This window comes from Pristis pectinata, chromosome 20 (assembly GCF_009764475.1).
Source record: "Pristis pectinata isolate sPriPec2 chromosome 20, sPriPec2.1.pri, whole genome shotgun sequence".
Taxonomy (NCBI): Eukaryota; Metazoa; Chordata; class Chondrichthyes; order Rhinopristiformes; family Pristidae; genus Pristis; species Pristis pectinata.
In genome coordinates, this window is record NC_067424.1 from 33,946,230 (window position 1) to 33,968,598 (window position 22,369).

The 22,369-nt window shown below is 38.4% G+C and overlaps 1 protein-coding gene across 2 annotated transcripts in view; it reads left to right on the plus strand.

Moving 5' to 3' along the window:
* The window catches only part of LOC127580831 (bile acid receptor-like), a 74,227-nt gene that overhangs the window by 10,642 nt on the left and 41,216 nt on the right, over positions 1 to 22,369 (plus strand). Inside the window, exons 2-3 of one of the 2 annotated variants that reach the window (XM_052034756.1) lie at positions 20,034 to 20,174; positions 21,492 to 21,576. In XM_052034756.1, the coding sequence (XP_051890716.1) occupies positions 20,139 to 20,174; positions 21,492 to 21,576 (121 nt within the window). In that variant the 5' untranslated portion in view covers positions 20,034 to 20,138. The remainder of the gene's footprint in view (positions 1 to 20,033; positions 20,175 to 21,491; positions 21,577 to 22,369) is intronic. The other variant, XM_052034757.1, reaches the window with a different exon arrangement.

Here is a 22,369-nt window from a genome sequence, read left to right on the forward strand (position 1 = left end):
AAGGATAATAAACGTGGCAGTGTCAGTGTAATCCTAAGGACAAATAAATAATAATTTGAGGTGTACATTTTTTAATTAAAAAAAGACTGGCATTTATAAACTGCCTTTCATGTCCCTTTCAGAATGCCCCAAAACACTTTACAGCTACTTTTGTGATGCAGGAAACATGATAGCCTTTCACACTGCAAGCTCTTTACAAATTGCAATATGATAATGACCAGATAATCTATTTCTGAATAAGCAGCCAGGACTTTATCAAAATATTGCCGTAGAACCTTTTATGTCCATCTCAGAAAGCTGAGAGGTCTTTGGTTTAACCTCATTTGAAAAACTATATCCCCCAAATGACCCACTGAGTTCCTCCAGCAGTTTGGTTTTTGCACTGGAACTTAACTAAACTACTCTAGATTTCATACCTTAGTTTAGGTTTTGTATTCAGGCCAGAAGGGTCCCAACTGAAACAGTGACTGTCCTTTTCCCTCCACAGATGTTGCCTGACCCACTGAGTTCCTTCAGCAGTTCGTTTAGAGTAGGTTTCATACCTTAGTTTAGGCTTCGTACTCAGGCCTTTGGAGTGGGGCTTGAACCTGCAACATTTTAACAAAGAAATGACATATGACACTGAGATATGACTGACATCTGATTCTGCAGAAATATAACATGGCTACACATGCTGAATTCACCATTATCTCCATTCATGTTTTGAAGTAAGATGACATGCAATGTAACATGAGTCAAAGATAGATCCTGGGCTTGACAGCTGTTAGATTCTCTCCATTGACATCTCCATTCTATTTTTATAAATGTTGTGCCACATAAATTATCAAGCATCCCGAGATTGAGTAAGAGAATACAAACAGTGTCAACATAAACATTAACAAGAACGAAAAAACATTCTTGCTAGTGTACTGAGAATTATTGTTGCTGTACTACTTTGCCAATAAAAATAACACAAAATGCAATTAATAATCAAGAAATTAACTGATCCAGCAACATCACAATAAGGGAAAATAATCATCTATTAAAGTGTTTTTAAAAGTCACTGTAAAAGTCTATTGTGTACTGTATTGGAAATTGTTGCCCCTGAAGCAATATTGGAATTTGATCCAAAGCATGATAATAAAAATTAAAGAGTAACAACATAAGCAAACATTTCAAACATGAAAGGTCAGAAGTTCTGAAGAATGCTAATTTAACAAAATGTGGTGTACACAGCATGAAAGGGAACAGTTCATCCAAAATATCATTACTTATTAATGTCTGCTCCTGAACAGTGCACACTGCACAATGGCTACATCTACACACTGTGCAACTCCACATGATCCCTTAGCATGTATACAAAGGCCTGTCTGATCATGTTTTGTGGCACATAAATGTATAGAGCCAAAAACTGTCAGTCTTTTAATTGTCTATAACTGCTACCCACGGATACCACACACTGGACAAGCCTCTTCATCCAGCAGGAGTCTCGTTCAGTGGCAGTGCCAGTTACAGAATCGACCATGGTCCTCAGTACATTTGAGTTAGAATGAGCACAGACTTCAATCCATTAAAATTAATAAATGGAAAAGAGAGCACAGAGTTGAAGAGACTGGCCCTTGCATCTAATTATTGATTTAAGCTGCTGTTATAACAGCTACTGGTTTCAGAAAATTAGCAAAATTTCTCCAGTGGAGGAAAACTGATGGTACCTACATTGTGTGGGATTTCTAGAAGTAACAGTGCATGCAAAGCAACTCAATATAACTCGTATACAGGTAGTCTGTAAGCATGGTATCTCTACCCATGTTAACAACATTAACTACCTGAAATTCTTAATATCTGAATGAAAGTCAAAAATCAGATACTGGAAATCTGAAATTAAAACAGAAAATGCTGGGAACAATCAGTGGGTCAGGCAACAGCTGTGGAAAGAGAATAACTTGGTTTCTCAAATTCCTACTGTTGTTATAGGCTTGCTAATAATGTATAAAACAAGTGGTTTCCTTACATTATTCACAAAATTCACAAACTTTTTGCCTCTTCTGGATCTTTTATAATCATAAATTATGTCTTAAGGATTTTAATATTGCATGAAATTATTTTCCACCATAAGGAGTAAATACTGCAATGAAAACGGGAAATGCCAGAAATACCAGGCTGCATCTGTGGAAAGATGCATTTGTTAAACAAAAAAAATCTCAAGATGCTGTGAGGAAGGGAGAGGGGAAGAGGGGATTGAAAGGAAGGTCTGTGAAAGTTTAGGAGGCGAAAGACATTAAATGACACAAGGATGACAGTATAAGGGGAAAGAAAGTGGTGGTAGGAAAGAGAGGAGATGCAAATAATTATCTGAAATTATTGGAGGAAATTGGAATGAATGCTGGAAATTTGAATTAGAAAATGCTTGAAATATTGATTATCAAATTGGTGAACTCTATATTGTGTCCAGAATGCTGACATTACTGAGTTGGAAGGTGAAATGTTATCTCTTATGCTTACACTGAGACCAGGTTGGGCTGGCATATTCCTTTCCTGAAGGACATTCATTAAATAGGTCATTATTACTGATAGTAGCTTTTTAAAATTCCAGATCTATTTTAATTGCCTGAATTTAAATTCACCAGCTGCCATAATGGAATTTGAATTCAGGTCCTTAGGTCATTGGATACCAGTGCAGTAAAAACCATTATGTTACCATACCTCAAAATACTTGAGTGACCTGTTAACAGTAGTGCCCAGTTAGGGACAAACTCTAAAACAAGACAAATTACTTGTGGCTTTAATGTATCTGTAATTTATATTTTGAATGTGGACTTCATCGGCAAAAATAGCATTTATTATGAATATCTGGTTGCCCTTGAGTATGGTAGCAGGCATTCATCTTGAACCACTGCAGCCAGTGTGGTGAAGGTACTAAGACTTGCTGTTAGATCATTTTGATTCAGCAATGATGAAGGAACAGTGACATATTGCCAAGCCAGTATGCTGTGGAGAATATACAGATGGTGGTCCAAAATACTGCCCTTTTTTCTTCTATATGGCAAAAATCACAGCTTTGGGATCTTTTGTCAATGGAGCTTTGAAGTGGTGCTAACAAGGATCCTGTGGAAAGTATTTAAGGTTCTCAGGATGTATGAAATTAGATACAATTGCACCAATTGTCTGTGGGAAAAATTGACGTAAGAAGGTCTAAGAAGTCTAAGAAGACAATTGGAATATATCTCATTTTATACAATTCATTCTTTAGTGATTCATGAACATAGAACAGTACAGCACAGGAACAGGCCCTTCAGCCTATGATGTGCTGAGCTAATTAAACTAGTAATTAAACGCCTCACTAAACTAATCCCTTCTGCCTACACAATGTCCATATTCCTCTGTTCTCTGCACATTCATGTGCTTATCTAAGAGCGTCTTGAACGCCTCTATCATATTTCAGAATCAGAATTATTATCATTGACTTATATGACATGAACTTTGTTGTTCTGCGGCAGCAATACAGTACCATCCCTGGCAGCGCATTCCAGGCACCCACCACTTTGTGTAAAAAAACTTGCCTCGCACATTTCCTTTGAACTTACCCCTTCTCATCTTAAATGCATGCCCTCTAGTATTAGACATTTCGACCCTAGGATAAAGATACCGGCTGTCAACTATATCTAGGCCTCTCATAATCTTAAAAACTTCTATCAAATCTCCCCTCAGCCTCCGCCTCTCCAAGTTTGTTCAACCTCTCCTTATGCCCTCTAATCTAGGCAGTGTCCCGGTAAACCTCTTCTGCACCCTCTCCAAAGCCTCAAGACCTATATTTGCTCAGAATGATTGTTGGCAGGTAGATCAGGCAAATAAATACATGGTAATAGTGTGCAGGACAAGTTCATGGACATTTCATGGAAGTTCATGGAAGAAATTCAAGGTAGATTTCTAGATCAGCACGTTAAGGAACAACTAGAGAACAAGATATTTTAGATCTCAAATTATGTAGTGAGGTAGGGATAATTAAACTTTGCAGTCTATGAGAAAAAGTAATCAAATATGATAGAATTTTATACTAGTTTTAGAAATGTTTAAGTTGGTCTGAAACTTGAGTAAAGCAAACAACCCAAGTAAAAAAGACAAGTTGGCCAAAATGTCAGGAGGTTGGATGTAAAGATATAATAGTAGATGATTATTAGAAAATATTCAGAGAAATCATTAATAATTTACAACCAGTATGCATTCCAATAAGAAACAATAACCCCATAGGAAAAGTGGTCCATTTGGCAAATGAGAGAAATTAAAGACAGAATGAGATTAAAGGAGAAAGCTTATAATATTATCAAAATAGTCTTATGCCCAAGGCTTTAGAATTTTGGCAACACGTAGCCAAGAAATCAATAAAATAATAGAATATTAGACCAAGCCAACAGGAGACATAAAACAGATTGTAAAATACTTCAAGGTTATGTAAGATTAAGAACAGTAAATGTATGTCTCTTAAAGCTGAAGCAGGTGAAGTTATAACAAGGAATAAGAAAATGCAAAATCATCAAATATTATGTAACGCTTTTCATTGCACAGACATAAAAAAAACTTGTGAGTAACCAAGAGTCCAGTGAAGATGAGGTACTTAAAGAGATTAGACTTGGAAATAAAATAATGCTGAAGAAATTATTGGGACTGAACACAAACAAATCCCTGGATGTGATGGCCTGGAAATTAAGTCTTAAAAATAGCTGGTTATTGAGGATGGATTGATTTTGATCTTTCAGAATCTGATAGACTTTAGAATGATACCTGTGGATTAGCAAGTAGTAAACATAACCTGGCTATTCAAGGAAGGAAAGAAAGAGAAGAAAACAAAAATAAAGGCCAGTTAAGCTTGAGATGGGAAGGAAAAAACTTGAATCTTTTACTAAGGTTGTGGTAACAGGTATTTAGGAAATTATAAAATGATTCGGCACAGTCAACGTGGATTTATGAAAAGGAAGTTGTATTGATGAAACTGTTAGAGATTGTAATTAGCAGGATAGATGGAAGGCAAATTAGTTAAGAGATACAAAACAGATAGGAATAAAAGGATAATTTTCAGGACTGCAGTATGAAATTAGTGGAGTACCACAAGAACCAGTGGTTGGACCTCAGCTATCCTTAATCCATATCAATGACTTAGATGAGGTGAATGAGCATAATGTATTTAGGTTTACTAACCGTATAAAGCTAGGCAAGAAAATAAGCTATGGGATGGATGCAAAGGGATTTTCCAGTCAGGTTAAGCAAAGGCAAGCAAGAGTACGCCACGTGGAATTAAATATGAAATTATTATTGGAATGAAAAGTTGAAAAGCTGTTTTATTTATGGTGAAAGATTGGGAAATGTTGGTATTAACAGACCTGAGCATCCTTGTACAGTTATCACAGAAACCTGGTATACAAGTACAGAAAATAAACAGTATGTTTGCATTTATTGCAAAGTGATTACAGTACAAGGATAAAAAGCCCTGTTGCAAATATGTTGGGTCATGGTGAAACCAGTCCTGGAGTACCATGCACAGTTTTGGTCCCCTTAATTGAAGAAGGATATATTTACCTTAAAGGGATGTTTTAGAGATTCATAAGACTAGCTCCTGCAAAAGGGGAGAAGGTGAGATGGTGGTTGTTGCAAAATGAGGTGAATTTAGCCTATATTCCCTGGAGTTCAGAAAAAAGAAGAATGAAATTGAAACATAAAATTCTTTAAGGGATTGACAAGATTATTGTTGAGTGAATGTTTAACCTGGCTTGGGAGTCCAGAACTAAAGGTCATATTCTCATGTTAGGACTGAGTTGAATAGAAATTTAGCCTCTCAAAGAATCTAATAAGGTCAGCATCTTAAATCGAGGATCAGAATTGGCCATTCAGCTCTTTAATCTAATTCTGTCTTGTTCCTAAACCCCAGTTTTTTCTGCCCCATTCCCTTAACTCTTGATTCCTCTCATATCCAAAAATCTGTCAATCTCAGGTTTTGAATGAAAGTCTTGTCAATCTTTGGAATTTCTACCGTGGGGACTGTGAATATTTAGTTTGTTTGACTAAATTCAAGGCAGAGACTGATAGATTTTGGTTACAATGAATCAACGAGCAGGAAGATGGACTTCGGTAAAAGATAAGCCATGCCCATATTGAATGACGAAGAATGGGGGCATGTGATCTAATCCTCTTTTCACTTCTTATGTTTTTTAAGTGTGAACTAATTTCTCAGCCAAGGTGTTGGAGCCAGTTCACCCTGATTTAAAAAAAAACATGTTTTACAGGTAATTCATCAATATTTTCATAATGATTAATCTTTTACATTAAAATCCAGATTTTTAATTGTTGCTGAAATGTCTCCACCGTAAACATCAAACTAACTTGCCATCTTTGATAATCCAACATGAAGACTTTGTAAACAAACTGCTCTGAATTCCAAACCAGAAGGTCCCCAGGGAAGCTTCCTTAAGAACATGTCAAATCATTTGCTAATTCCCCAGTTATCTCGGTCCAACATTTGAGAATAAGAGTGTGGGAAATGTCATTATTGCTCTGATCAAGCTTTGCATGGGAGTGGGCCTGCTTTCAGTTGTGCTTTGCCATTGGAAATGGTTTCAAAGCAGGAGTTCTGCATTTACAGGAATTCCAGCCCTTCAAATCGGATTCTATTCTGCAAGGACAGCAATAGGATATCAGATATAAAAGGTCAAATCCAGTCTCTGGTATGAGTTTGCCTAATCAGGGTGCTAGTGCTACAGTTTACCCCGTACAAGAAAAATATCCAATAGCATTTTTACTCCTAATGCTTCTCCGGATATTCCTACTGGAAAGTGGAATCGTCCACCTGTTTCAATTGTTATCTATCTGGCTGTAGCTAGAGTTCACCAGAAATAGCTTCACTTCCCATGTACTTATGTTTTAACACTGAACACCAGTTGAAACTCCAGCCTCTCTGCATCAATGTTTGAGGTTGAATCGGAATACTTTTGAACTTTGCAACCAATCTGAGCCTGATTTGAGCTTCTGATCCTAAATCCAATTCATCATTAAGACAACCAAATTCCATCTCCACATCAATCCCCCATTTCTCATTTCACCAGCTGCAAAATCTACGCTTCATTACAAAAGTGCTCTCCTGGCTGGCCTCTACCTTGCACACTCCATGAATCTCAGCTCATCTAAAGCCCTGGTGCTCACACCCTAACTTATACTCATTACTTCTGTGTTTGCTGATGGACAGTAACTTCTGATCTGGCATTGCCTCAATTTCAAAAAAAATCCCTTCTTTTGGATCTCCCAATCATATGCTTTGCCATACCTTTATAATTGCTCTAGGCTGATGGTCCTGTATAAGAACATAAGACCATAAAATATAGGAGCAGAATTAGCCCACTCGGCCTATCGAGTCTGCTCCGCCATTCAATCATGGCTGATTTTGTTTTTAACCCGCCTTCTCTCCATAACCCTTAACCCCCTTACCAATCAAGAACCTATCAATCTCTGCCTTAAATACACCCAATGACTTGGCCTCCACAGTCCTCTGTGACAAATGAATTCTGCAGATTCACCACCCTCTAGCTGAAGAAATTCCTCCTCAACTCAGTTTTAAAGGCATGTCTCTTTATTCTGAGGCTGTGCCCTTGGATCCTAAACTCTCCTACTGATGGAAACATCCTCTCCATGTCCACTCTATCCAGGCCTTCCAGTATCTGGTAGGTTTCAATGAGATTCCCCCCTCATCCTTCTGAACTCCATCGAGTACAGGCCCAGAGACATCACAGGCTCCTCATAGGTTAAGCCTTTCATTCCTGGGATCATTCTTGTGAACCTCCTCTGGACCTCTCCAGGGCCAGCACATCCTTTCTTAGATACAGGACCCAAAATTTCTCACAATATTCCAAAAGCTGTTTGACCAGTACCTTATAAAGCCTCAGCAGTACACGTACATCCTTGCTTTTATATTCTAGTCTTAAAACGGATGCTAACATTGCATTTGCCTTCTTTACTACTGACTCAACCTGCATGTTAACCTTGAGGGAATCCTGAACTAGGACTCCCATGTCCCTTTGTACCTCTGATTATTAACTTTTCTCCCCATTTAGAAAATAGTCTACACCTTTATTCTTCCTACCAAAGTATATGACACCACACTTCCCTATGACCTCTGCACTTTTGCATTGTGGCCATTTGCCAACCATGTATTCAACAGTTAGGCTCTGCAATTCTCTCACTAATCCTCTCCACAACACTCCTTAAAACTTTCCTCTTTGACCAAACATTTGGTTACCTCTCCCTCATGGTTATGTCAATCTTAGTTAATAATCACTTGTGTGAAGTGACTTGAAATGTACTGTTACATTCAAGGCACAACATAAATACAAATTATTGTTTCTTGCAACAAACAATATTAATGGACAAGGTATATAGAATCCTACATGAATCAGTTTATATTAGTGACTTCTATAAGCTCATAGCATCCTGATTCAGTAGGTTGCTTTTTCAATGTAGCATGTGTAATTTTGTTTGAAAATAGTTGCTTAGCATTTGGTATGAAATGCTCTAGCAGAGCCTTGCAATACCTGGCAGAGGAAGAGTCAAGGTACATGGTCTGCTGCATGCTGTAGAACCATGCCATCAATAGGGGACAACTCTCACCACCAGGCATATGTCTAGCCACAAACAACTAAACAGTAGAGCAAGAAAGAGCAGGAAGAGGAGGGATAAGAAGGGAGAGACAACCTAAGCATCAGCACCCTCAAATAACATAACCCAGGTGGCATGGATAGGTTAGAACAAGAGCTGAACGAAACTTCTTTGGAACACACTGATGGATGATAACGCCCTGCTCTGAGTTTAAAGGTTTCTCAATGTTTCATCATGTTCCTAATATCCAGAAACACTTAAAATGTTTAAACTATTAAGAAATAAACAATTAAAATTATTAAAAATAATTATTTTCTTAAAAAGTAAAAAGAACAATTAAAATGCTTCAAATAATTATTTTTATATTATTAAGAACTTTAAGGCAAACACAAAATAATTAAAAAAGTAACTTATCTTTCTTCCCCACCATCCTATACTGCTCACTCAAATGAATAAGCTTGCAGATCATATATCAGGTCTAACCCAATGCAGGATCTGAGAGCAGATCCCCAGGGTAAATACTGGCAACGTTAGCAACTTTGGTCTGTCATTAGGTCCATGACAATGGAACTCAGCCAGGAAACATGGGAGTTGCACACTTGTGCAAAGTCTCAAAAGTTGTTGGTAATTATTCTGAGAAAACCCAAAAAAACCTGCATGAAAATTAGTTCTGCATCAGGGTCTCAAGCAGCCTCCACACATGCTGCTTGACCCACTGAGTTCCTCCAGCAGCTTGTTTTTTGATTCCAGTATCTGCAATCACTTGTGTCTCCTAGGCCATTATAGACATCTACACACTTTTCTACATTTTTGTTAACTTCTGAAAACAGGGTAATTTGGGATAAAAACTGCGAGTAAAAGAATTGTTGACTTACAGCTGGGAGGATCACCATTCTAATATTTGTGCAGACATCAGAATTCTAAAAGGGTGGGGGGAAGGCTAAGATGTATCTGGTGGAGACATCTTATCAAATGTAGCTGAAATTATGGAGGATAATTCATTGAAAGTGAAGGCTGGTAATGTGAAAGATGAAGATAAAGGGAAGCCTATCCTTGCTCTGGATAGGAGAAGATTGGATGGTACAATATTGGATGGTATACATGCCCTGTTTGACGTCAGCCCAATTTCTATTGCACGTGAAATTAAAACAGAGAATGCTGCAAATAAATAGGAATGGATTACCATCTATAAAAAGAGATGGATTAATGATTTGGATGTTTAACAAATCCACACCACCATGAGTTTTTATTTCTATTTCCACTATTTGCAATTTTAATTTCTTTTTGATTCTCTCTGTGCTTAGGCAGTCCCTTGGTGTTGAGGGTGATTTGCTTCCATTTCAATTCTGTGGGTTCTGTAGAGGCTGATGAAGCCTATATGGGATCTATAAGCTGTTCAATGTGGGGCAGAAGGTGCTTAATGGGTGGGGTGAGTGGATAGCTTTGGAGTTGGTGCTCTCCTTCCACTGTTTTTGCTGGGCTTCTATATATTCCTAACAGAGACTTTAGATTCTTAGTGCCTCCCCGGATGTCCGGCTTTGAATAATCACAGGGCAGGAATTCTCACAAATTCAAGGAAGCTTTGAGAACACCTTTGAAGCATTTTCTCTATACCCCATAAGCTCTTGTCATGATGGAGGTCAGACTACTGAACGGTCCCCTAGTATGATAAGATAGACCTTTGACCTCACAATCTACCTCATTATGGGCTTGCGCCTTACTGTCTGCCTGCACTGCACTTTCTCAGTAACTGTAGCACATTATTCTGCACTCTGTTATTGTTTTTCTTTGTACTACCTCAATATACTGTTGTAATGAAATGAGCTGTATGGACGGTATGCAAGACAAGTTTTTCACTGTACCTCAGTACATGTGACAATAATAAACCAATTTACCATTTTGAGAGGTGACTTCTGAGATATAGAAAGCAATCACCTTTACTGGGGCTTACTGGCAGCAGTGGCTGATTGGAGGGAAGTGGAGGTAGTGGCTGATTTGTTTTATGGATGTTTAGTGTTAGGCCCAGTTTTTCGAATACCTCAGTGAACAAGTCAGCAAAGATTAGGAGCTCACTCTCCAAGTATGCAAATTATCAAGCCTCAGTTGTGTATAACTAATAGGTTGGATGACCCTGATTCTCATTAAACATGATGAAAGTTGAATTGTTTCCCATTCATCCTGTAGTTTACCTGCAAACCAGCTGTAAGCTTGCTGGAGCTGAAGTGCGATATTGTGATGTGACAAATTAAGAAGAGCGTTGGAACATTGAACCAGCCTTCCTTGAGCCCATTCTGTACTGAGACTGGGTTTGTGCATACAGATTCAAAGAAGACAAAGAATAGGGACAAGTTTCTAAGGGCAGTCACATTTGAGAAGGATTCTCCACAATATCTGTCAGTTAGCAGAGTCAAAGGCTCTTCTTGAAAAAGGCCATGTCCTGTATTGTTGCTGCTCCCTGTATTTTTCTTGTTGTTGTCATGATAAAGATCACGTCTTGGTACCTTCTTGGTGGACTGAATCCATCCACACTGTGATTCAGGGAAGAGCAGTTCAGCCCCTGAGAGGAGGTGGTTAAGGAGCACCCTTGCAATAACTTTCTATGTGGCACATAGCAGGGAGATCTCTCTGTAGTTACTGCAATCCGATTTGTCTCTTTTCTTGAAGGTGGTAATGATATCAGTATCTCTGAGGTCCCCTAGCATACACAACTCTTCCTAGGTGTAGAAGAGGTTGTGAACTTGTATCAGAAGTTCCTCTCCACCAAATTTTAGAACTGCTTTATTTATCTCTAGTGTTAGTAATGCTACATTAAATCCAGACGTGAAGAACCTGCCACTGCATTACTGTGTACAAAGGCAAGGATCCAGCTTTAATAATAATGCCCAAAAATGCTAATACTGAACAATTTTCTTATATTCTGTCATTTGAGAATATACATAATATTGTAAATAAGCAAATTAGTTTTAGGCAGCTTGACATCAAAGAACAAAAGCTGCTTGACTTCAAATACCAAAAGACAGTGGAGAAAATCTGTTGAACAGACCAAGACATGTAAACAGTGGAAGAAATGGATAAGACAATGTTAGGCAAGCTCAGTCTTCAAAGATCTCTAGTGACTTTTCTGGAAGTGAGTCAGAAATACACTGAGAGAAGCTTAAGTGCTGCCCACTGGTTTGGGAAATCACAAAGTAAATGAGAAAATGAAAGGATAAAATTAGTGTAACTTAGAAATAATATAGTTTATAAAGGGGATGTTGTAGAATTGACAGCAATGCAACTGTCTGGAAATTCTACTAAGTTCTAAAAGCTGGCCTCAATTATATTGGGAGAAGCAGCATATTTATTATTTGATCTGTCTTAAGAATCTGGTGGAGAACAGCAAGACTACATGAGAGAATTTATTACACCTCAAAGAAATTCTCTGCATGTGAAGGAGTTTCGGACTTTTTTACTCCCAGAATTTTAAGGTATAGTGGTAGAAAACCTGAGGGCATTGCTTGGAAATAAATGTCAAGTATGGCTCCCATGGTGCTGTAATTTCTGACCACATTTACACAATTCACACTGCTGCCATCCTGCCCACTCTCTGTTAGTATGAATAATAGACATTCCACTGCATTTTCTATTGTGACATCAATTCTTGCAAAATGCATGATTCAAAATACAATGAGGTACTTGAGTTATCTGTCCAGGAACCATACAATATGTCAGTTTAGCCAAATCTTGGCCAAGATTCTATTTGATTAAATTTGAATCTGGTTAATGATTGTAAAAGTTATAGCAGAAAATGCTTTAAGGGTAAGATCAAAATCAGCATGAAGGTAAATACTTTTGTGGAATGGGTAAGTGTCCTACAAGTTCCTAAGATTTTCATTAGCTAGGGGCTATTCAAAGTAGTAACTGAATATTTTTTCAACTTCCCGAAATTTCCCACTTCTTGCTCTGAAGGGGATACCCATATTGGGATGCAGTTTTATTCAGGACTGGAGATTTTGGCTCATTTTGCTTTTTCCTAACCCAGAGCACTGAGAATAAATGTGGTGTCAGCGGTGAGTTTTGGGTAGAAGTCAGTAAGTGGTTCCACTTGTAGTAGATGTATCTATCATAATAGCACTAGTAGTAGTGACCACTTTGTGGAGACAATGTCCTATCTTCACACCTAAGACACTCTTCATCATATTGTGTGGAACTATAATCATGTCAAATAGGATAGTTTCAGAATAGATCTGTCTGCTCAAAATTGGGCATCCATGAGGCAATGTGGAGCATTAGCAGCAACAGAAATGTACTCTACTATAATCTGTAATCTCATCGCTGACACATGCATCACTCTCCTATTACTACTGAGTCAGGGGATCAACCCTGGTTCAGTGAGGAATACCATCAGACATACCTAAACATGAGATGCCAACCTGGTGAAGCTGCAACACAGGGAACTTGCATGCTAAACACCAAAAACAACATACAACAGATGATGCAAAGAATTTCATAACGAATAGATCAGTGTGAGGCTCTGCAGTCCTACTGCATCTATTTGTGAATGTTGGTGGACAATTAAACTGATAACAGGAAGAGTTGGCTCCAAGAGCATCCCCATCCTCAATAATGGAGGGGCCTAGAACTCGAATGCTAAAGACAAGGCTAAAGCATTTGTAACAAAGTTCAGCCAAAAGTGCCCAATGGATGATCCACCACTGCTTCCTGCTGAGATCCCCACTGTCACAGAAACCAGTCTTCAGCCAATTTGATATTAAGAATGTGATATTAAGAAACATGTGATATTAAGAAACTTTTGTGAGCAATGATGCTGAAAAGGCTACAGGACCCCACAACATCCTAGTTGTAGTACCGAAGACCAGTGCTCCAGAACTAGCTGCATCTCTAGCTAAGCTGTTCCAGTACAGTTACAATGCTGACAACTAACTAACCATGAGAAAAATTGCCCAGGGAGATCCAAAAAGCAGGAAAAATCCAATCCAAGTAGTTATCATCCAGACTACTCACAATCATCAGCAAAGTGATGGAAGGTATCATTGACTGTATACTTGTTCACCATTAACCTGACCACCAAGGCCTTGTTTGGGTTTCACCAGGACATCTCTGCTTTAGACCTCTTCATATCCATGGTCCAAATATGGATCAAAGAACTAAATTTCAGAGGCGAAGTGGGAATGAGTGTCCTTGACATCATGGCACTATTTGACTGAGTGTAGCATTGAAGGAACATAGGAAGACTTAAGTCAATGAGTATCAAGGGGAAAGAGGAAAACACTCCAGTAGTCAAGAGTCATAACTTGCACAAAACAAGATGGTTGTGCTTCTTGGTGGTTAATCACCTCAGCTCTAGGATAACACTGTAAAATTTCCTTATGACACTGCCCTAGGCCCAACCAACTTCAGTTCCTTCATCAATAACCTTCCTTCTATCACAAGGCCAGAAATTCAATTCCATTTGCAATTCTTCACCCATGAAGCAGTCTATGCCTACATGCAGCAAGACCTAGACAACAGCATTGTCGGTATACCCACACGTCAAGGACTGCAGTGGTTCAAGAAGGCAGCTCACCATCACCTTTTCCAGGGCAACTAGGGATGGGCAAATAAATGCTGGCTCGGTCTGCAAAGCCTACATCTCTTAAATGAATAAAAAGAAACATTCAGGCATGGACTGATGAGTAGCAAATAATATTCTTGCCACAAAAGTGCCAGACCATCTCTAACAACAGAATCCAACTTCCTACCTTTGACATTCAATGCATCATTGAATCCCCCACCATCAAAATCCTGGACTATTCATTTAAATACTGTGGCAATCAGAAGAGTTCAGATGCTGGGTTTCCTGTAGCAAGTGACTCACCTCCTGATACACCAAACCTTTTCCACCATCTACAAAGCACAAGTCAGGAGTGTGATGGAATACTGTCAACTTGCCTGGATGAATGCGACTCCAACATCTCTCAGGACAAAGCAAAGTGGGCCATTTGATTGACACACATTCACCACCCTTTATATTCATTCTCTACAACATGTACTGCAATTATTTACCCAGGACATTCAAACAGCTCCTCTGAAAGCCACAACCTCTTCAACCAAGAGAGAAAAGGTCAACAGGTGCATGGGACTACCACCATCTACAGGTTCCCTTCAGAGTCCCACATCACCTAGACTAAGAGAAATATCAGCTTAATTTTGTCATTGCTGGGTTTAAATCTTGAAACTCCCTCTCCATCAGCAATATAGGATTACTTTCTTCTGAAGAACTACAGTAATTCAAGAAGGTGGCTCACCACCACTCTACAACAGTGAATTTCAGATGGTCAATAAATGCTCCTTTGCCAATGATGCCAAGTTGCTGAAAATAAATAAGTAGAAGAAGATTTGCATTTATATACTTGTTTTCATTAAATCAGGCCATACCAAAGTACTTTCAGGCATTGAAATATTCTTGAAGTGTGAGCATTCCTGTTACGTCCAATATCGGAATTGACTGGAGAAGATTCTTCACTTTAAGCATTTTATGACATCCCTGTATTAGATATAGGGACATTTAAAACAAAATGTAAAACTTACAAGCATGTTGAATCTTTCATAACTTCTGGACTTACGAAAGAATTCTACAGCCAGTGAATTACTTTTGAAATGTATTCACTGTTCCAAATAATGAAATAGTACAAGCAATTAGTTCTCATAAACAACAACATGATAATGAGCTGGTAATCTGTTGTGTTAAGAAATAAATATCGACCAAGGCACCTGGATAGTGAACTCTCCTCTTTAAAATAGTACCGCGGGCCCTTTTACCACCAACTTAGAGAACAGTCAAAATCTAGAATCCAAATGACTACACTGCTGGTTTAAAATGTTGCACTGAAGTACCACCTTGATTTTTCTACTTAAGTAATGGAGAAAGACTTGAACTCACAACTTTATGATTCAAAGGGAAGAATGCCACCAACTGAGCTATAGTTTATTTCTGTAACATAGTTATCTCATCTCTTATAATATTTTGAATTGTCCTCACTTAAACCTGATAATTCATATAATTTCTAGAGTAATTCATCATCAAAGGAACACATTTTTATAACTGAGTTCTAGACTCAAAAAAGCAGAGAAATATATTATCCTCCTGATAATGAAGTCTGGTTAATTGTCTTGGCAATAAATCACTCCATGATTAATGATATACATCCTTGGAATTTCTCTGTACTGGGATTATGTCTGGAGGATATTGCATCATCTTAAAATCTGAACTAATTTCAACAAGAGTGTGTCAACATCGAGATGGCTTTCAAAATAGAAACGCACCATCAGAATTTTTGGAATTAAGACTTTTATAAACAGAGATTCTCAAAAACGTGCTATAGGTAAGGCTACCATCACCTTATTGCCAGAATGAAATAGATAAAACCGAGTAATTCTACAAGGTTACTTATAATGTACAGGTATTCCAAAGCAAATTTAAGCTAATTCATAGGTGTCAAACCTGAGTGGTTTTGTTCAAATTTTTGACCAAAATGAGTTGGAGATTGGTCAGGCATCCTTTAATCACACAGTGATGCCACATCAAAATTAGCCATTAATGTGCCTGTTTTTCATGAAGTTGACTCTTACCTCTACATATCAATCTCAAGCTGCTTGTTCAGTGAAAGCAGCTACTTTAAAACTCATGAGAAATCTGCATTTTATTTTTCCTTCACTTGATTTCCCAATGAAGATGGAAATTATTTGGCAGGACTTTGTTGTTCTTTACTGATACATTACAGAGTCTTCAAATTTCAAGCATCTGGCAATGTGTTCTATATATTTATCAAAAGGAAAAAAAACATGAAATGGCTTTTGAACAGTTTGATTCATTCTTTCCGTTCACCCAAGATCAAAAAAACAAGGCTCACTTAATTCCCAAAACCAAGAATGTGAAAAATATTGCAATGACTTTTACTAAATTAATTCTTATTTCCTGTAAGTGAATTTAGAAAGAAGCTGCTGCTGAGCCAATCCCTTAATCCATATTCACAGTGAAGATTTAAATAATTCCCAAATCCCAATTTTGATTTCTATAAATAGCATGCACATTCTAACTTCAAAATGGTATCAGATTGGATCCAAAATTAGGATCATTTTCCACTAAGGACTGATTTAGATGTATTTAGCCCTTGATATATTGAACTAGTTCATGCTTTACTGTAGGTACTGTAAGTATGGTGCATTCCATACTTCCATAATACAGTGCACAGACATGAAAGTTGAATATGTACTGAAAGCAGACGATGCTTTCAGTACATCTTCAACTTTCATGTCTGCGCACTGCATTATGGAAGTATGGAATGCAAAACACATACTGGCATATCTGATCTTCCACTCTGGCACTGAATCATAGCCCAGCAGTGACTCTGGACCGTACTGAGTGGAGGGGCCAAATGCCCTTCTCATTTGGCCTGTAAGCTCTACTTTAGCTAAGCCTGTTGTATAAGGAGTGACTCCATTCCCTTGATTGGGAATGCTGACCTTCACTCAGAAGCTTAGCTGTGTTTGAGATCTTTTTATTTCACTGTATATTTATTTGTTAATTATCAGTTGTGCCATGTGTCTAACTAAATTCGCTATTTTATTTTTGTTTTAAAAACACAAGATATTTAAGACAGTAAAAGATTTTTTTGACAGTACTGAGATGCCGATGGCCATTTGGGCAGTTCTAGAGTTGAGCCTCATGTTACACAGCATAAGACCTGGCTATTATTTGTACCCTGCTCCATTCTACAGAAGGCCATGGAATGGAAGTGACCAAAACAGCCCTTCCCATGTCTACTACAGCAGGTAAACATAGCCATGGCATTAGTGGATTGGATTGAACATCATCCAGCCCAGTAAGCCATTAGCATGAGGTAATTCTCTCTCTTCGAAGGCTAGAAGGTTCAAATCTTAAAGGTTTTGTGTTTGTAATCTATTTTGTTGCAATCATCCCAATTGGATGTTTATTACTCGAGGTATCAAGTTTTAGCAGAGGTGCTAAAGTGTGACCCTGGTTATGACACCATTTCAAGAGAAGAAAGTGGTTTTCCCTCTAGCCTGCTTTAAATTCCACCTTAATCAACATCACCGTCAGCATATTAACTGTTTATTTCTTTTACTGGTCATGGTATTTTCCCCCTCTTACCTTATATATATGCCTCTTGTTTTAGACTCTCCTACCCATGGAAAACCATTGTGACTATCTACCCTACTTAGGCCCCTCATGATCTTATAAACCTCTTATAAGGTCACCTCTCAGCCTCCTTCACTCCAGAGAAAACAGTCTGAGTCTATTCAATCTCTCCTTATAACTCAAGCCCTCTAGTTCAGGCAATATCCTTGTGAATTTTTTCTGCACCCTCTCTAGCTTAATCACATCCTTCCTTTATGATGGGAGCCAGAACTGCAAACAATACACCAAGTGTGGTCTAACCACTGTATTGTTCTGACATCCTGACTCTTGTACTAAATGCCACAGCTGATGAGGCAAACATGCCATATACCTTCTTCACTACCCTGTCTACCTGTGACTGACATTGATGGGCTAGTAGATGAAATGTTTGAATGACAGCAGAATAAATAAGAGAGATTATAAAAGCTGAGATAGGGGCAGGTTTTTCACACAGAGGATGGTCGGAGCATGGAACAAGCTGCCAGAGAAGTGGTAGAGTCAGGTACAATTATAACTTTTAAAGGACATTTAGACAGGTACATGGATAAGAATGGTTTAGAGGAATATGAGTCAAATGCAGGCAAATGGGACTAGCATGGCCTTTTAAGCATGTAAGCTCTGCCACAATGGACAGCTGGTCTGGGACTCGATTTTGGATTTGTATTGTCTGTTGGCATCCCTGATTGCTTTATGAAGACCGTATCTTGATTTCCTGTATGGGTCAGGGTCACCTGATTTGAATGCCACACATTGCTTTTCAGTTATGAAACCTAGAATAGTATCCAGTTCAGAACGCTTACTGCAGTAGTAGCTCTTCCCAAACTTTTTTGTGTGTTAATTGGGCAGAGACTAAACCATATTTTCACTCTAGTACGTGAGAAAATTGCCAATATTAATCAGAAAGGACAAAAGATGACGAATGTGGGAAATAAGAACAACTGAGGAACAATTATGTAGGTACAATGATAGACACAATTCTCAAGCTGCAACCATGTACATACATGGATGGTACTATTTAGCCTGAAGTCTGTGTTACATTTGATGTGACACCACAGATATCTGACGAGGAATCAGTACATTTTTGTTCCATTTATCAGATGGACCTTAATAAGGAGCCTTCAACCTTAATCATCAACCTTAATGAGGAGCACAAAATTTAAAAATTTAACAAGCAACAATGGGAACTTTGAATGCATGGTACTGTTGTAGCTTTAGTCCCATGCGATTGTGCAATATTGTGCAAACTGTTTTGACATTATTACTGTGACAAATTCAAATTTGAATGAAATCAGATTCCCATAGAATGTGATCCGTGATCAGTAAGGAAGAGAGTCACCAATACACCACTATGCCACCAATTTTGGTGTCAGCCACATACTTACTAACCATGCCACCTACATTCTCATCCAAATCATTAATATAGGTGACAAACAACATTGGACCCAGCGTGGATCCCTGCAGCACACCACTAGTCACATGCCTCCAACCTGAAAAACAACCCTCCACTACCACCCTCTGACTGCTTTCACCAAGCCAATTTTATATTCAATGGGCTAGCTCACCCTCGATCCCATGTGCTCTATCCTTCGGGAACAACCTACCTTGAGGGGCCTTTCCAATGGCCCTGCTCAGGTCCATGTAGACAATGTCTACCATCCCATCCTCATCAATCCTCTTGGTCACCTCTTCAAAAAACTCAATCAAATTCATGAGACACGACTTTCTACACACAAAGCCATGCTGAATATACCTAATCAGTCCTTGCCTTTCCAAATGGAGGTAGCTCCTGTCTCTCAGAATGTAACAATGAATAACCCTGGGCCTAGAAGTACAAGGTCTACAAAACAACAATTACATAAATAAGAATAAATGAGCTTAAACTGATTATTACCACAACTAAAATATCCAGCCATTGAAATAAAATGGAAATGAAAGATAAGGCTTGTGAGAAATATATTCATTGAATTTGTAGAAAATTATTATGAAGTTTATATAATTGTTTACTAAAAAGTGTTCTTATCAAATGCATGCCTCATAATTAAACATTTTATTTGTAGATTGCAGAGTAAAGGATGAAACCTTAATTATTGACTTTTATTTGAAAACAGGTTCTAGAGAAGCTGGTACTATGCAGGGCACATCACTTGATTGGTCTTAGCAATGTTCACATTTTTACAGTAGTAGCATTACTGGTTTGAATAATTAAGTTTGTTATAATTATCTTTTCATTTTTTTCCAGCGTCTGTGCAATTGTTTATAATCAGATCAACAAACAGTACATGAATGAAACACTGGACGGGGTCAGAGGCCAACATGGCTGGGCACAGCCACTTAGCTCTTTCAGATGGATACTGTCTTGCAGAACCACCCCAGCTCTATGGTATGTATAAACTCCTAGCATTTCAGCTTTAAATTTTGTAAAGACATGATAGTTTCATTAAGGGGTATTTCTACCTGTTAAACAGCAGTCCTTTTGAATATTTTAAGCAAAAGTCTAAGATGAGAATTCTTCATGGATTGGGCATTCACCTAAGGCCCCAAAATGGAGGACAGGAAATATATCACTTTCCGTTTTGAGCAAAAACAACTGCAAGAGGACCAAGGGCATAAGTATGTGTAATAAGTGGTCTTTAGTTGCCCACTGCAAGACCATTTCTCCCCACAGGCAGGCACTGTTATTCCACACTGCACTCAGAGAAATCAGTGATAGAGGTCATCTGCCAGCTAAGGAAGGAAGTAACATATCTGAAGCAGGAGGTTTAACTATAAGTTCTGGCATTGGTAAAATTGAAAAATCTACAGTTTTTTTTAATCTGCTTATTTTAGTTGCCTCAGTTTTTTAAAAATATTATTTTCAATGAATGGTATTGTCAGTCAGTCAAATGCCTTGAGAAAGAGGTGGTAAGTGTTCCCAAAGTAGAATTATAAACTGAGTGCAACATTTGGCCACCTATAGGAGAATTAAAGGTGGATTACACTAGAACCGTGAAAAGGTCAAACTGAGTGGAATTACAGACTTCTTTCTCTAGGATGACAGTGATGATTTATGAAGACAGATTGGGATGATTGAACTTATATTTACTAGAGTTTGGACAAAAGAGAGGAAATCTCATTAAAACTTGTAAAATCCTGAAGTACAGTATAGATGAAGGAAGGATGTTCCCAACAGTGGGGAAAATTTAGATCCAGGATCTCAGCCTAAGGCTACAGGTTAAGCTGTTTAGGTCTGAAATGAAAAGAAAATTCTTCATCCAAAGATTGGGGAAGCTGTTGAAATCTCTACCACAGAAGGCAGTTGAGATCAATTCATTAAACTTATTCAAGAAGGAGTTATATATAGTTCTTATGGTTAAAGAGATCTAGGGATATGGGGAAAAAGCAAGAATAAGGTACTGAATTTGGATGATTAGCCAAGATCTTATTGAATGATGGAGCAGCCTAATAGGACTGAATGGCCAACTCCTACTCCAATTTTCTATCTTTAGGACAGCAGCTACATTACAGTAATATGAGTGCACAGGCAACAACCCCGTTACGGCCATTTGGGTTACAGAAATTTGCCCTTACAGAATTCACAAATTACTACTCAAAAATTTGAATATGGAAAAAAAATTGGACTGATGGAATTTATGTGGAAAAAAAGTAAATAAATCAACACAATTGTTTTCTCAATTTGCATTTCTTGACACATGCACAGATGACACGGCTTCAAGTTATTGACAATTGCGATATGGCCCATTTTCGAGGAATTCAATACCCCCATAATGCAGGGGTCGCCTGTAGTAAGTTTGGATTTCAGACTTCCTGCGTAAAGTACGTAGAACACTACAGCACAGTACAGGCCCTTCGGCCCACGATGTTGTGCCAACATTTTATCCTGCTGTAGTATCTTCCCTCCCAAATGTTAACCCTTCCCTCCCATTTCTCTATCATTCATGTGGCTATCTAAGAGTCTCTTAAATGTCCCTAATGTACCTGCCCCCACAACCTCTGACGGCAGTGCATTCCACGCACCCACAACTCTCTGTGTAAAAAGCTAACCTCTGACATCCCCCTTATACCTTTCTCCAATCACCTCAAAATTATGTCTCCTTGTGTTAGTGATTTTCACTCTGGGAAAAAGTCTCTGACTGTCCACTCAATTTATGCCTCTTGTAGACCTCTACCAAGTCACCTTTCATCCTCCTCTCCAAATAGAAAAGCCCTAACTCACTCAACCTATACTCATAAGATATGCTTTCCAATCCAGGCAGCATCCTGGTAAATCTCCTCTGCACTTTCTCTAAAGCTTCCACATCCTTCCTATAACGAGGCGACCAGAACTGAACACAATACTCCAAGTGTGGTCTAACCAGACTTCTATAGAGCTGCAACATTACCTCGCGGCTCTTGAACTCGTTACCCTGACTAATGAAGGCCAACACTCCATGTGCCTTCTTAACAACCCTATCGACCTGCGCGGCAACCTTGAGGGATCTATGGACATGGACCCCAAGATCCCTCTGTTCCTCCACGCTGCTAAGAGTCCTGTCATTAACCTTGTATTCTGCCTTCAAATTCGATCTTCCAAAGTGT